This window comes from Sinocyclocheilus anshuiensis, unplaced genomic scaffold (genome assembly GCF_001515605.1).
Source record: "Sinocyclocheilus anshuiensis isolate Anshui unplaced genomic scaffold, SAMN03320099.WGS_v1.1 scaffold623, whole genome shotgun sequence".
NCBI classification, from domain to species: Eukaryota; Metazoa; Chordata; class Actinopteri; order Cypriniformes; family Cyprinidae; genus Sinocyclocheilus; species Sinocyclocheilus anshuiensis.
In genome coordinates this window covers 1,229,985-1,246,325 of record NW_015548226.1, presented here as the reverse complement: position 1 = coordinate 1,246,325, position 16,341 = coordinate 1,229,985, and the positions used below count along the sequence as shown (strand labels likewise).

Genomic DNA, 16,341 nt, shown 5'->3' with positions numbered 1-16,341 from the left:
ACGTTAAAAAAAAAAAAAAAAACATCACAACGATCCAAAAGTAATCCACATGACTCCAGTCTATCAATGAATGCCTTGTGAAGTGAAAAGTTGCACGTTTGTAATAAAAAATGCATCAAGACATCTTAACTTTAAAGCATCTCTTCCATATAAAATCTTAAACCACAATAACGCTTCATTGTAAAAGAGTCAAGACCATCCCATGTTGTCCTCTCACTTCACCATTTACTGTTTTTAGAACCACTTTGGACTGTTTTCACCGGTGCTTGGTGCTTGATCTGTGCATATTTCTCTCCTAATTCAGATGGGACAAGGTTTTTTTTTGCTGGAATATTATGGATTATGGAATATGGATAGAGAACTTGTATCCTAGCTACAGGCAACAGTTTGAAATTAGAAGCATCTTAATCACAGATTTGTTTTTTTACAAACATGCAGATTTTCACTTCACAAGACATTAAAAGGTTAGTTCACCCAAAAATGAAAATTCTGTCATTAATTAATTACTCACACTCATGTCGTACAAATTAAGATATTTTTGATGGAATCTGAGAGCTGTCTGACCCTGCATAGACAGCAATGCAACTGAAATGTTCCCAAGTCCAGAGACGTAGCAAGCAGATCTGTAAAATAATCCATGTGACATCAGTGGTTCATCCACAATTATACGAAGCCACGAGAACACTTTTTGTGAGCAAAAGAAAAACAACAACAACTTTATTCAACAATTCGTCTCCTCTGCATCACCCTGGTGCCATTTTGGAGAATATCAGCTGGACGTAAACAGCGTATGCACAGCGCATGCACACAGCTGACACAGAACAGCATACGTTGTTAACTCTGCATCACCCTGGTGCCATTTTGGAGAATATCAGCTGGACGTAAACAGCGTATGCACAGCGCATGCACACAGCTGACACAGAACAGCATACGTTGTTAACGGCCAGCTGATATTCTCCAAAATGGCACCAGGGTGATGCAGAGGAGACGAATTGTTAAATAAAGTCGTTTTTTTTTTCTTTTGGGAACAGTGCAGTTGTATTGCTGTCTATGCAGGGTCAGACAGCTCTCTGATTCCATCAAAAATATCTTAATTTGTGTTCCGAAGATGAACGAAGGTCTTACGGGTTTGAAACGACATGAGGGTGAGTAATTAATGACAGAATTTTCATTTTTGGGTGAACTAACCCTTTAATTGATGGACTGGATTGGTGTGGATTACTTGTGGATTATTGTGATGTTTTTATCAGCTGTTTGGACTCTCATTCTGATGGCACCCATTCAATGCAGAGGATCCATTGGTGAGTAAGTGATGTAATGCTAAATTTCTCCAAATCTGTTCAGATGAAGAAACAAACTTGAGGGTGAGTACATTTTCATTTTTGGGTGAAATAGGTATCAGTCGGAAAACTATTCCCCTTATATTTTATTTCCTATTTTATTGTTTTATCCAAACTTATGTTTAAAGCTGTAAATGACATCCAGCATTAAATGCCATCATGTCAATAACATACAGAGCACTGGTGATTTTTAAGAACAAAACTGATATAGACGCGGCATCTCTGTATTTTTTCAGCATCACTCCCCATCACAGACAGAAGGTCAGTATCAGTATGTTCACAAACGGCTGTCAGTGGAATAGATGATGTCCTGAGTTTATCAGTCTCTTAAGAGGTGTAGCATAACCTACATACACAGCACAATTTCCACTTGTTAATTGCAACATGACTAAAAGACGAAGAGGTGTTCAACCTCTGAATGACTGTTTACATCTGTGCACTGATCTGTATGTGATTCAGAAAGGGACAGAAACACAAAACGTTCAATATAAGGTCACAAATGTCTCAAAACATATGCGTTTCCTCACTAGTACCATAAAAGGTGACTAGTTTATAACCAATGTTCATTAAACCAATAACACCATCATAAAGCAATGCTTAATATGCATTTAATATGAACATATAACATTCAATCAAAGTACATTATTTATCTATTAAGCATCATATAAAATTGTTTTTAGCTGATTAGAGCTAAGATGTTTAATTACGTGGGGAAGGAAATTATTCTCATGTAAACATCCTAACCAACAGGTTAAAACATATTTGACTAAATATGAATATTGTTCTTATAATTAATATACACGTATATAAAGTTACTGTTTATATTTGCAGTTCATCGTATGTCACCAAAAATACCAGTCTATAACATTATTTAAATTAAATTATGTGAAATGATCTTCAGTTAGGCAAATTTAACGTTAACGGTTTATTTTATTAATCGTTTTAAGTTTTCGCCGCAACTTTGCTATCGGCACATAATATTCGCATTCCAGTCATAAAGGATAATAAGTGTACAACTAATGCAAGCCAAATCTATTATTATTATTATTATGTCAAAATGTCTATAGTTCGAGTATGTTTCGAGTTTCAACTTTCCACAAACTTTGTTATCAGTCAAAAACAAACTGTTAGCCATTAGCATATAGCGGTTATAGAAACACACCAAAACTCTTTAAAACTCTCGAATTAACGATAAACTTAACTGACAGCGTAATATCCACTAATCCCAACTAGAATGGACTGGAATTACAGATCGAAAATGAATAAAAGTCGATATCAAGCCAGGAAACTAACGCTAAGCTAACTTGTTGCTTTAGCCGCATTCACACCCATTAGCACAACACAAACTTTACAAACACTCGGTAGGACTGATATTCACCGATATTCAGGAACATATATAAAACACGATATAACACATGGGTGTATGAAATCATTGAGTTTGTGTGAGTGATGGTTGTGTAGTTTTACTTACATGCTCGACAGTTGAGTTGATGTGTGATTTGTGAAGGCCCCACTGATAATAAAAGCTGCTACTGTGAGTGCGCACAGAGGGAGGGGACTCCAGACACGAGTTCAGTGACTTTTCATATTAGTATTTGCATAAAATACTCATGAATATATAAATGAATATTCAGATAAAAACTCGAATATTTTGGATATTATATTGCTAGTTTCTAGTTTTCTATAAAATAATAAATTAATATTAAAATAAATATGTAAATAAATGCTTATATTTAACAAAAATAATTAAATAATTATATAGATATAATATAAATGTAATTATAGTTAATGTTAACTGTAAGTTCATACTGAATGTTCTTGTAATGTTATAAATATAGAATTTATAATGGTAAACTTTATTATTATTTTTTTCTCATTTTCTTGTCAGTAATGAGAAAGGAACTGAGATTGTGTGTTTTTATGAACTTTCAGAGCAGAGGGGAGTTCAGAAATTATATTATGGAAAGAAAAACAGAAAGTTGCAAAGAGAGCAGGAACAACAAGAGCACCATTTATTTTAAGATTTTATTTTACAGCAGAAATTATATAAAGCATTCAGAAAACATTTTCCATATTTTAAGCGCAATTCAAAATATTTTGCATGGCTTCAGCAGCTGAATATTTATTTATTTTTTGAAAACATATCCAACAATTCAGTGATGCTCTCACATGCACAGTTACAAAACAAAAATAATAATAATAATAAAAATAAATCTAAGTAAATAAATAAAACTCACAAGAAGGACACAGAAAGAGGGAGACGGCCGGGAAAGCAGCACATGAGGCAAAACTCATCAGAGGAGGAAAAGGAGGAGGAAGATACGAGGAGCACAAAGCAGGTATGAAGGAGAAAGAGAAAGAGAGAGAGAGAGAGAGAGAGAGAGAGAGAGAGGGGAAAACAGAGGTCTAATACTAGCTTCACATGCAGAGTGTTGAAAGCCCACTGCCTTGTAAGAAATATGGGCTCATATTTTATCTTTTTTTTTCTATTCTTCATTTTAAAATGATGAAAACGTGCATTAGGGCTGGGAAATATGAAATCAATGTCCACAGACCACTGAACACCTCTCTCTGTGTACCTGTAATTGCATAAGAGGAAGTGAACTAAGCATGGCCCAATGTTTTTTCTTTTCTTTTTCTTTCTTTCGTTCTTTCTTTCTATTTTTATTTATTTTTTTAATTTGACATCCATATTCTTTCAACCTAAGGAGCTTGTCTTAAACAAAGTGTTTATTGCTGTGTACTTGTAAGTGAAAAGCTTATAATCGAGTGGTTTTTCAGTTCTGTTTAAGCCTAACCTGCAGTTCCGGAGTTCCAAAGAGAGGATTTAGGACATCGTACAAACTTCCAACTGCACCAGTATTGTTTTCCCTCGTTTTGCTGTAACCTTCATTGTGGTCTCATGTGGTCATCCGTCGAGATCAAGCACACACATAGATGCGCTTACAACGTACCAGGGCTTGGAGAGGGAATTCAACTCGGATTATGAGCTGTACAAAGTGCATATTTCTCTTATCTGACACAAAAATACGCAAAGCATGATCCGGATGCACGTATGCTGAGCTGTTTCATAAGAGGACGGGATCTCCCACCTTATTCTGAAGGTATCTGGCGCTGAGGTATACTTATGCATTCCCAATCCCATGGGGATATGGCAATACTAAACGAGCAGTGATACCTTCACGAACAATGATACCTGCTCAGTTTTGGAAAAATGGTCTAAAAACTCTACAAACATACAGTCTATCCTGTTACCCGAGTGGCGGTCTGTCTCTGAAAGCAGTGGTTTTGTAACAAAGCGAACGTACATATGGAATTACATATTCCCAGTGGTTTCTCCTGTTGATTCTGAGCTGAACCTGGAGACTTAACCTAACCTAATCTAGTCTCCATGCTAAACACCATCTCCCTGTTTTAGCACCCTGAGTAAAACTACAAAAGGGAGGCAGATTTTTCCCGTGCTTAAGATGAATGACCCAAACTGAGATACATATACCTGGTGATCCATAAACAGCTTTTCCTGGTGAATACAGAGGACTTTCGCTTATGATTTCCTGAAGTTTCAAGTCGGACGGATGGAAAGGGCGGCCACCTTCGCTTGGAGTTGTGCTCGGACTTGAAACTGACAACCGGATGGAGATATTACATAATGCGCCAACTACACTGAGCGTGTCCTACTTTCCTGGCCCAGTTTAGATCCGACATGGAAAAAGAGAAAGAAAAGTACACAAAATGAAAAAAATAATGAAAGCATGCATAGTACGTTACTGGGTCACTCAAAGTCGCTTTTTGTAGACATAATCAGAATGAGTGGGGGACAAAAAAAACAAAATGAAAGGTGTCTTCACACTCTGTGTCTGTGTTTCAGGAGTGAAAAGGGTGTGAGAGGAGGAAACAGACCTGGGCTCCTGTTTGGACAGTAAAACCAGCCTTTAGCGTTGCATACCGGTAAAAAAAGAGCAACTGGTTCATATGGACTTCTTTAGGAAAAACACACTCCTGATATCGGTTGAATGTTTTAGGCACTTTCTATAATAATACTGATACTTAGTCTCTGAGATCATGAGAAAACATTTAACTTGTAAAACAATGGATCTACATGTGGGGAATAGAAATAAAACTACATAGCTAATAATTCAGCAGATAAGCACCACATTCTTTCCTCGTCCTTCCTTTCTTTAACAGGCTAAATGTGCTGGTGTAAGCTCGTCAGCTGAAATCGCTGGAAGTTTTTGGAAGTTCAGGGGGTCAGTTAGTCTCAAATTTCTTTCAGAGACATTTGTGAAAGACGCTTATTTCCATATAGATGGCACGAGCGTAAACGAAAAACAAAACGTACAACAGAAATCAATATGATTCGGTGTGACTCAACCATGGGGTTTGGAAAGTTGGTAGCAGCCCCCCAAGAAATGAAGAAACAATCAAAAATAAAGCTATGAACATGGCAGTCGTCGATTCTGATGAGAGTCGAAACATACGTGTTTTGAGCTACATTCACAATATGTATCCATGACCGTTTTCGGGGCCTCTCAGTGTTTGATTCTAGCATGTAAGCACGTGTATGGGAATCGCCTGCTGGAAATAACCATTCACAACCCTCACGTCAACATCATTTTTAATTACATGACCTACGTTTAACCTCCTGACTCCATCGAATACCATTGTTCATGTTGAGTTCAAGACGATAAAATGTGAGTACACTTTCTAGTTATGTTATACAAGACAAAACCGTGGAGACATTTCATCCCCTGTATCGTAGAAACCTCAGCTGTAACTGTTGGGTGTTTGAGTGAAGTTTGGTCATTCAATACTATAGTTCTTCCAATACTTCTCAAAGGAATAGCTTATTTAAGTCCTGTAGCATTCACATGACTGGTCACCATCGGTTAAAACGAAGCAAAACAAAATACTATTTTATTTCCGCTAACCCTGAAAAAGAAAGATCCTGTTGTGTCTGATGCATTCGTTTGGCTCTTCCGCTAAATCTACGTTTTTATCGTGAATCATGTCATGCTTCAGAGAATGTTCTGTGAAAGAACATTTTCCACAAAGTCTTACAGTGAAGTTGTTCAAATCGTATTACAGATCATAGCCACTACATTTTATCTTTACATTATGTTCAATGTCTTAAAGTTTCATGCACATGGCTCCTTCTTCGCAACCAGTATTTACAATATTTACAAACCGTACATCTTGGGCGTTCAAAGAAAACTATACAATATATTTTTTGTTTGTCTCTTAATGTGTTATAATCCAATTTATGAATAAAATACTATATATTCTTAAATACAATCCTCTTCGGAAAAGGTTTCTGGCTATCAATGTTCCTTCACCCATCTTCATATGTACAGGGACCACTTAAATAGTCAAAAATATGGATTTTTTTTTTTTGAAGCTTCTGTATAGGGACCCTTCAAAAAGTCAAGAAGTCAAGGCAATGTTCAGTGAAACTCCACGGGAAAGCTTGTGGCGGCTTTCTGGAGCTCTTCGAAATCAACCAACAGTAACAATGAAGAAACGTATCACAACACACACGCACACACACAAAAATGGAAGATAACCTTTGCAAATCTACGTTTGGCGCTGTGGCACAATGGATAGTACAGTTCACATTAAAAAAGGTCCGTTTTTAAAACAAAGAGTTTTTTAAAACCTTCACACAATAATAAAAAAATGCAATAATGCTAAAGGCAAAAAAAGTCAATAAAGCTAATAAATAAATAAATGAACTATATAAAAATAATGGTCTTTATAACAATATACTCGAAAACAAACAGGCTTATACGGTCTAGTTTGATGGTGCCACAATATCACCAATATGAATGAATGAAAATAAAACACAAAACATTTACATAGCATGCAGGAGCATTTTGCTCAAACACATGCACTGTATCCAGATTCAATTCAACAAACACAGGACACACAAAGTCAGGCCAGCAAAAATGACATTAAGAAAAGGACCCATAAGAAAGTCGAAAACAGTGCACACGAAACAGTAGCCCAGAGGGCTTTGCTTCAATCCTCCAATTTGTTGTCAGAAGTCCACTAACACCCATAAAGACAAAGGTAAGACACTGATATTTCAAACCCAGCATTTTTGCCCTGACCCCCCTGAAGTTTCAAGTCGGACGGATGGAAAGGGCGGCCACCTTCGCTTGGAGTTGTGCTCGGACTTGAAACTGACAACCGGATGGAGATATTACATAATGCGCCAACTACACTGAGCGTGTCCTACTTTCCTGGCCCAGTTTAGATCCGACATGGAAAAAGAGAAAGAAAAGTACACAAAATGAAAAAAATAATGAAAGCATGCATAGTACGTTACTGGGTCACTCAAAGTCGCTTTTTGTAGACATAATCAGAATGAGTGGGGGACAAAAAAAACAAAATGAAAGGTGTCTTCACACTCTGTGTCTGTGTTTCAGGAGTGAAAAGGGTGTGAGAGGAGGAAACAGACCTGGGCTCCTGTTTGGACAGTAAAACCAGCCTTTAGCGTTGCATACCGGTAAAAAAAGAGCAACTGGTTCATATGGACTTCTTTAGGAAAAACACACTCCTGATATCGGTTGAATGTTTTAGGCACTTTCTATAATAATACTGATACTTAGTCTCTGAGATCATGAGAAAACATTTAACTTGTAAAACAATGGATCTACATGTGGGGAATAGAAATAAAACTACATAGCTAATAATTCAGCAGATAAGCACCACATTCTTTCCTCGTCCTTCCTTTCTTTAACAGGCTAAATGTGCTGGTGTAAGCTCGTCAGCTGAAATCGCTGGAAGTTTTTGGAAGTTCAGGGGGTCAGTTAGTCTCAAATTTCTTTCAGAGACATTTGTGAAAGACGCTTATTTCCATATAGATGGCACGAGCGTAAACGAAAAACAAAACGTACAACAGAAATCAATATGATTCGGTGTGACTCAACCATGGGGTTTGGAAAGTTGGTAGCAGCCCCCCAAGAAATGAAGAAACAATCAAAAATAAAGCTATGAACATGGCAGTCGTCGATTCTGATGAGAGTCGAAACATACGTGTTTTGAGCTACATTCACAATATGTATCCATGACCGTTTTCGGGGCCTCTCAGTGTTTGATTCTAGCATGTAAGCACGTGTATGGGAATCGCCTGCTGGAAATAACCATTCACAACCCTCACGTCAACATCATTTTTAATTACATGACCTACGTTTAACCTCCTGACTCCATCGAATACCATTGTTCATGTTGAGTTCAAGACGATAAAATGTGAGTACACTTTCTAGTTATGTTATACAAGACAAAACCGTGGAGACATTTCATCCCCTGTATCGTAGAAACCTCAGCTGTAACTGTTGGGTGTTTGAGTGAAGTTTGGTCATTCAATACTATAGTTCTTCCAATACTTCTCAAAGGAATAGCTTATTTAAGTCCTGTAGCATTCACATGACTGGTCACCATCGGTTAAAACGAAGCAAAACAAAATACTATTTTATTTCCGCTAACCCTGAAAAAGAAAGATCCTGTTGTGTCTGATGCATTCGTTTGGCTCTTCCGCTAAATCTACGTTTTTATCGTGAATCATGTCATGCTTCAGAGAATGTTCTGTGAAAGAACATTTTCCACAAAGTCTTACAGTGAAGTTGTTCAAATCGTATTACAGATCATAGCCACTACATTTTATCTTTACATTATGTTCAATGTCTTAAAGTTTCATGCACATGGCTCCTTCTTCGCAACCAGTATTTACAATATTTACAAACCGTACATCTTGGGCGTTCAAAGAAAACTATACAATATATTTTTTGTTTGTCTCTTAATGTGTTATAATCCAATTTATGAATAAAATACTATATATTCTTAAATACAATCCTCTTCGGAAAAGGTTTCTGGCTATCAATGTTCCTTCACCCATCTTCATATGTACAGGGACCACTTAAATAGTCAAAAATATGGATTTTTTTTTTTTGAAGCTTCTGTATAGGGACCCTTCAAAAAGTCAAGGCAATGTTCAGTGAAACTCCACGGGAAAGCTTGTGGCGGCTTTCTGGAGCTCTTCGAAATCAACCAACAGTAACAATGAAGAAACGTATCACAACACACACGCACACACACAAAAATGGAAGATAACCTTTGCAAATCTACGTTTGGCGCTGTGGCACAATGGATAGTACAGTTCACATTAAAAAAGGTCCGTTTTTAAAACAAAGAGTTTTTTAAAACCTTCACACAATAATAAAAAAATGCAATAATGCTAAAGGCAAAAAAAGTCAATAAAGCTAATAAATAAATAAATGAACTATATAAAAATAATGGTCTTTATAACAATATACTCGAAAACAAACAGGCTTATACGGTCTAGTTTGATGGTGCCACAATATCACCAATATGAATGAATGAAAATAAAACACAAAACATTTACATAGCATGCAGGAGCATTTTGCTCAAACACATGCACTGTATCCAGATTCAATTCAACAAACACAGGACACACAAAGTCAGGCCAGCAAAAATGACATTAAGAAAAGGACCCATAAGAAAGTCGAAAACAGTGCACACGAAACAGTAGCCCAGAGGGCTTTGCTTCAATCCTCCAATTTGTTGTCAGAAGTCCACTAACACCCATAAAGACAAAGGTAAGACACTGATATTTCAAACCCAGCATTTTTGCCCTGACCCCATCTACATTCATATGAAGGCTTCCCTTTGAATGAACGGACAGCATTTGTCAAAAACAAAGATTCGTGGAGATGAGAGATTGATTTCAAATACTCTGCATGCATATGGTCACTGAAATGAGGCCTTTTTTTGGTTTACATTTTCTAAGTTTTGTTCTTTTTTTTTCCCCCCAAACTTGTTGATTGTTGTCTTTTTTCCTTTCAAAATATAAAAATGTAATCTGAAGCGGCTTCCAGCATGACGTTTTTCTGACGTTGATCTGTTCATGTCGCGTGATATTTTACAAGCGTCGTTGGAATAAAAAGTCTTTGCTCCTTGGTCTTCCTTTGTTTTTGTTGTAATCTAAAGAAAAAAAATCTATGAAGAGTGCAAAAATGCCATGAAGATAATGTCATATTTCCCCAATAGTCTTGATTTCAGTTCCCCGGTAGCAAGAAAATACACAATGCAGGAGCAGAATCAGTCACAACGCTGCTAGAGTTCAACCGTCGCATATCCGATGATCTTCCGTCTCCCCCTTCCTGAATAATTTTTGCTTTTTTCGTAAATTGTTTGTCTCTCATAAAAACGCAATGAAGAGAAAGAGTCTGCTCGGAGATGTTACATTGCGACGGGGCTCTTTGCTGCGCTCTCATGTTCCTTGGCCTTTCTCAATTCTTTCGCCCTGAAAATAGACCAAAAAAACAGAGTTTTGCAGGGTTAGCCTGAGGGTTCACAAGTATTCTGGGCCCTCAGAGGAATCACAGACCATTAACCAATACACCTGCCAGTTTCATTACTGTCTCCTCACTGGCATCAACAAAGAACAACAAATATACCCCACTATAAATGACAAAGATCTTTAAAGCCTCAAGGAACATATAGAACACAGATACAGTGACTCAGAAAGCTAGGTCACACTTAAAAACGTCTTAATGTAATGGCATTAGATAACAAAACATCAAAGCAAGTGTCAATTATTTTAAAGAAAGATAGCACAAGCACACCTTTCAAGCAGAACAGAAGGTTTAACAGTAGATTTACTGTTTAAAATGAACATTTGGAAACTTTGTGGTTGTCAAACGTTAGTGGAATATGTCCGCAATCCAGCTGCTCAAAAGTCAAAGCAAATATGGCTCAGAAAAGTAGTTCTTGTCCAGGATTTGAGCACAGATGATACATGGTTGGATATTGTGCATTTAATCCAACAACATTCACACATTTTTAAGTGTGATTTAAATGTCCAAATACTTTTTTGGCCACTGTATAGGACAAAAGTCATTTTTTGTAATTTTTTTTTAATCTGTGGGAAAAATGGTTTTCTTTGAAATTTACTTTTTACATCTAAGAGTCTACAATCAGACTACAAAGCAAACACATATTAATATATTAAAAAAAAACTCAGGATCTAAAATAATCCTAAGTAAACCATCCATCTTAACACTACAGAATAACCTTTAAAAAGTGACAATATGCAACCCTACAATTCATGCACAATACATCACAGAAATTCAACTTAATTAAATATTTAGATTTTTTCATCATGTTATACTTCTACATTTAGAACTTATTATTCAACATCTTAAAGACAATTTAAACCCCCAAACATGTCGTTAGCTCACAGTTTGACCCCCGTCCCACCCTCAGCCCCCAAATCAAGCTAATAAAAGCTGAAAGAGATGTATAAAACAGGCAGCCAGGCATTCAAGACATTTCCTCTTCCATAGAGAAAGGGATGTTATTTCAAGCATGCCCTGATGCTCCATGTCTTTAGCCATCATGCAATTGCCAAATGCACTACCTAGCAGTCCTTAGTTTTGTCATAAGCATCCTCATAACAAGAGAGATGGAGGAGACTTTAGGGAGATAGAGGGATCGAAAGAGAGATTGAGAGAAAAAGAGAGAGAGAGAGAGAGAGAGAGAGAGTGCATTGTTAGTTTTGCAATTAATGCATCATCTGTATTTGTTGGTTAGTTGGATCTATAGTCCTCTCTCTCTCATATAAGGCTCAGTCAACTCGGGCTCCAGTCGGCCGTCATGCATGCAGGCATAAAGCAATAGAGAAAATAAGGTAAAAGAAAAGAGGGTAAGAAAGGACAGAGAGAGTCATAGGGAACAGCAGAGTCTGAAATCAAGGTACATGGACGAAGAACAAGATGAAAGAAAAGGGAGAGACAGGGAGATAAAAAGAAGAGAAATCGAGGGGTACGAACTGATTTACTGAGGCTGCACTCACCCGTTTGAATAGTCTATGGTCCATCAAGGGGCTTTGCATAAACAGCAAAACAACACCAGACAGCTATTAGTACACACTGAGGTTGGGTTGGGTTGGGGAAATTGGGACCAAACACAATAGGGCTTTCTAACAGAGCCATGAAAACACCAAGGTTTGTCTGTTGCTGTCCTATGACTCCTGACAATTGTGTTGATGTGCTTGAGAGATTATGAAATGTGCCTCTAACCTTTTTAAACAGCAGGATATTAAAGACTGATTCATCTAAAAGCTGCAAGTATACCATAGAGTGAGTTTGTGCATGCTAGAAGAACAACAGGGCCGTAGGAACACAATGCGCCTGCTGGAAGTTCTCGTCTTTGGCCTACCTGTGACGGCACCGCAGCAGAAACCTCATTATTTTTCTGGCAGCCTGGTCTTGTCTCTTGGTCAGTAAACTGCTTCTAAAACAAAATGATCAGCATGAGTGGTTTTGTACAAACCAGACATTTCTGGAAGAAAAAAAATAAGCACGTGCAAAAATTGCTGCTATGATTCTAGGGTGTGCGAAAGATTCAGTTTCAAATGTTACAAAGAGTCCACCCACAAGTCCCTATGATATGGCTAGGGTTCATCCCTCAATGCAAGTCTACAGGACTTTCTTGCACACTTTATTGTCTACCAGGCAAAAAATAACATTACACCTACCCTCAACTAGAAACCTGATTCGAGGAATTGTCCAGAGCACAAATTTTGCATGCTAATACCTAACATTTAGGGGTTTGTTCAAATCCTTAACTCTAAGTGTACGCAAAAGTAATATTCTGCACTCCTAGAAAACTGAAAACTGCAATTGCTTCAACAGGTTGTGAGACAACAAATGGCATGCAAAAATAACGATGCTTCTATGTGTACTTGGACTCAAACTGTTAGTGAAGTAAATCATTTCCTGGCGCTGTTTCAACAACAGATTGTCTCTTAAAGTAAACAGGAGGGTTTCGAATGCTGCCATTCTTTAGAAAGTCGACTTGGCAGTGTGTCACATTTGAAGTGTTGGCACATACTTAGCAATTCATCCAAAACGACAGTACACTTTAGAATGGCAAAATGACACTCAATTAATGCACGCAACACTCCTTGTGAGGCTTGAACACACAAGGTTGCTTAGTAAAAGCATGTGTACACACAAATGGACTTTGGGAACTCAATTCAGAACTAAACTCCAAGGTGATGGCCATGTAAAAGGTCTTTTAACTGCCTATTATACTTGGATGATGAATGCTTAATTCTATACATGAGGGTGGCATTTTAATTCTAAATGTGGTGTATTACATGAAAAGTTTTGAATCATTAAGCAGTACCTAGCTTGGCCACTGGAGGCGCCAAAGTGCTCACACCAATAAGAGTGTGCAGATGTCATGAGTATTTGACAAAAACTTTTATAATATCTGATTTGTTCGATCTTCAACCACTAGGTTAGCCCTTACTGGATTGCTGTTCTTGTACCTGAGTTTTTGCTGCACCAGTGCAGCTGCAGTGGCTCGGCTGCGTGGGTTCGGCCGGCCAAGCTCTTTGTAGCTGCGGTAATATTGCTGGATCAGCATGGCTGCCCTGCGACTCTGCTGGAACTTCTTCTGTTCGTGGTAGCTGCGGAATTTACTCTGGATAAGGATGGCGGCCAGCGTCATCTTCTTATAAAGTGCATACTGCCAAGAGGACAGACAAAGAAACTTGTGTCACATGACAGAGAGAGAGAGAGATCTGTAGCAAACTACTCTGTTAGCCATTTTGCTAATACAAAACAAATATCAACACTGCCAAACTACACCATCAACATTAAATTAGATGTGTTGTGGATGATTGACAGTTGCTATGCAGTTGCTAAGCTGTTTTGAATGTTTTTGAACACAAAATAGCACAACAGAACGTGCTAGGTCATTTCCAGGTGGTTGCTTACTGCCTCAAGTCTCAAAACGTGGACTGAATCTAAATGAACTATGACATTTTTTTGCCAGTTTTATTGTTTTAGAAGTCAGGTAAGACAGGAAAAGTAGCTAAATAGCTAATCCATTCTTAGCAAGCTGCATTATTTAAACTTGCATCCATCTTTGTTAGTACAAGTTTGGTTCATATCCATAACCCTAAGTATAAGCAAAGTGATAAAGAAGTGGTAAAAGTGATAAAGAAGCACCACTAACGAACTTCCATTTCAAAGCAGTAGTAGTTGTAGATGAAGCAGAAGTGTTACCTTCAAGGCTATCCATGTCAGCTTGGGGAAGAGAGAGGAAGGAATTGAAGGCATTCTCGTAATGCCTTTAATAACTGACCACTCAAAAGTGTACACATACAGAATTCTGAGTGTCTCTGCCTACCTGTTTGTACCTCTTATAACAGCGCTGAATGACAGCAGCTGCCAGTTCCTGCTGCTCCCGAAGCGGACGACCCTGCAGGATGGGGGAAGAGGGGGATAAGGTAGGGTGGAGAGGACAGGAGAGAAATTAGAGTTCACAAGGAGGCCTGCAAGGCCACAGAGATGATGGCATCTGATTCCTTTGTGCCTGGCCAAGGTGTCTTCATAGAATGGTAAAGTTGCGTCGATATGCTCTGACACCTGAGAGAAGGTTATTCCTCAGAGCACTGCACACCAGCGGAACACTGGGAGAAATCTGCTCTTAACAACCAACATGGTGTGGACTCAGGGATATCTGCGCATCCCGTTAAGACAGACAGATAGATAGAGGGAACAATGCAATCATTCCTTATAGCAAGGCCATGCTAAGCTCAAGCAAATTTCCCCATGCTTGTCAACAACAGTGACCCTATTTCTGCCTTTTGAGTGCACAACAATCATACCACCTTTCACAACACAGGACTGCAAAGATCCAGATTAATTTACCTTAAGTTCAGGAACACCATACAACACAACACAATACATCAAGACCTTTGAAATTGGACCATCACAAACACTGGCAACACACCACTGATAACCTGCATGGGTGACCCTGGCACCTGGGTGAAGCCCTGCCCTACCTTGTATTTGCGGAAGGTGTTCTGGACCTGCCGGGCTGCCTCATAAAGTTCTCTCTGTTCGGGATCAGACAGGGCCAGCTGGGTCAGGTCGCGCTCCTCCTTGTTGTGGGAGGCATTGAGGAGCGCAGTCCATTCAGCAGGGGTCTGGAGGCCAAGCTTCCCAAGAGGACCATCGAGTTCTGGCTGTCCTCCACCGTGGACTGGGCCCAGGCCAGGAGAGGAAGTTAGGGGCTTGTTAAACAGGAACCTGGGAACAATTGGAAAAAACAATTACACACAAGAACCCAAAGGGACTGTAACTGGAATTCTTGAGAACAAATTATAGAACTTTTTGATGAATCACCTCTCTGCATCTCCAAGGTAACTGGCCAACCAGCTCATGGACATGGTGCTGCTGACTCCAACACCATCCAGTGTAGTTTCTGATGCAACAAAGTTTTCCCTCTTGATGCGATCAGATGTCGCCTCAATGACTTCCTCTGCTAAAGTCATCATGTTCATGTTCTGAAACAAATAGTTTTAATAGGTACTTTAATAGGTACTTTCAAAATTGCTAACAATATTGCCACTGAGACATCAGACAGAAGCCAATGCAAGTTTTGCAAGATCTGACAGACTTTACTTTTATCCTATATCACTACAAAAAAAAGTTTCGCAGTCTGCTCGAGTACCTTCTCTATGCCTCACCTGCAGGTCTCCTGTGTTCTCCAGATCCTCTTGGGTTGTCCGCAGATCAGAGATTGTTCCCACACTAGCAATCTCTCTTAATCTCAGTCTGTTCGCGAGCCTTTCCTTGCCAAGTCCTACAGTTGGCACTCTGCGTCCTGCAGCCTGTCTGGAACCCCAGCACCCACCTCCACAAGTTGAGCCCAGCTTAGTCTGAGACTGCTCACCATCTCCTTGCTCTTTCTCCGCAGTACCTTCCCTCGGTTTAGAAGGGCACGTTTTAGGCTTGTGGGCCTGTTCTTCTAGTCCGAGAGGTGCAGAGCAGGGTTTGCTGGGCTGAGTTTGAAGGGTCTCAGGGTTGGGTTTGTGTTTCTTGCTCAACGGGGCATCCCCGTGACTAACGCTGCTATAGAAACTAGATGGTTCCGACCTGGGTCTCCTCAAGTCTGCAAAAGT

General features: G+C 38.8%; 2 protein-coding genes across 4 annotated transcripts in view; both read right to left on the bottom strand.

Annotated features, from left to right (window-relative positions):
- The window catches only part of vamp3 (vesicle-associated membrane protein 3 (cellubrevin)), a 15,228-nt gene extending 12,337 nt beyond the window's left edge, over positions 1-2,891 (bottom strand). Inside the window, exon 1 of the mRNA XM_016441441.1 lies at positions 2,812-2,891. Coding sequence (XP_016296927.1) covers positions 2,812-2,813 — 2 coding nt within the window. The 5' untranslated portion in view covers positions 2,814-2,891. The remainder of the gene's footprint in view (positions 1-2,811) is intronic.
- Positions 2,892-9,613: 6,722 nt separating this feature from the next.
- The window catches only part of LOC107654393 (calmodulin-binding transcription activator 1-like), a 340,679-nt gene continuing 333,951 nt past the window's right edge, over positions 9,614-16,341 (bottom strand). Inside the window, exons 17-25 of one of the 3 annotated variants that reach the window (XM_016441439.1) lie at positions 15,907-16,331; positions 15,563-15,723; positions 15,220-15,466; positions 14,562-14,633; positions 14,438-14,458; positions 13,696-13,895; positions 12,579-12,653; positions 12,214-12,244; positions 9,614-10,662 (exon numbers count right to left, since the gene is read on the bottom strand). In XM_016441439.1, coding sequence (XP_016296925.1) covers positions 10,630-10,662; positions 12,214-12,244; positions 12,579-12,653; positions 13,696-13,895; positions 14,438-14,458; positions 14,562-14,633; positions 15,220-15,466; positions 15,563-15,723; positions 15,907-16,331 — 1,265 coding nt within the window. In that variant the 3' untranslated portion in view covers positions 9,614-10,629. Of the gene's footprint in view, positions 10,663-11,429; positions 12,245-12,578; positions 12,654-13,695; positions 13,896-14,437; positions 14,459-14,561; positions 14,634-15,219; positions 15,467-15,562; positions 15,724-15,906; positions 16,332-16,341 lie in introns of those variants that run through there. The other 2 variants (XM_016441438.1, XM_016441437.1) reach the window with 2 other exon arrangements.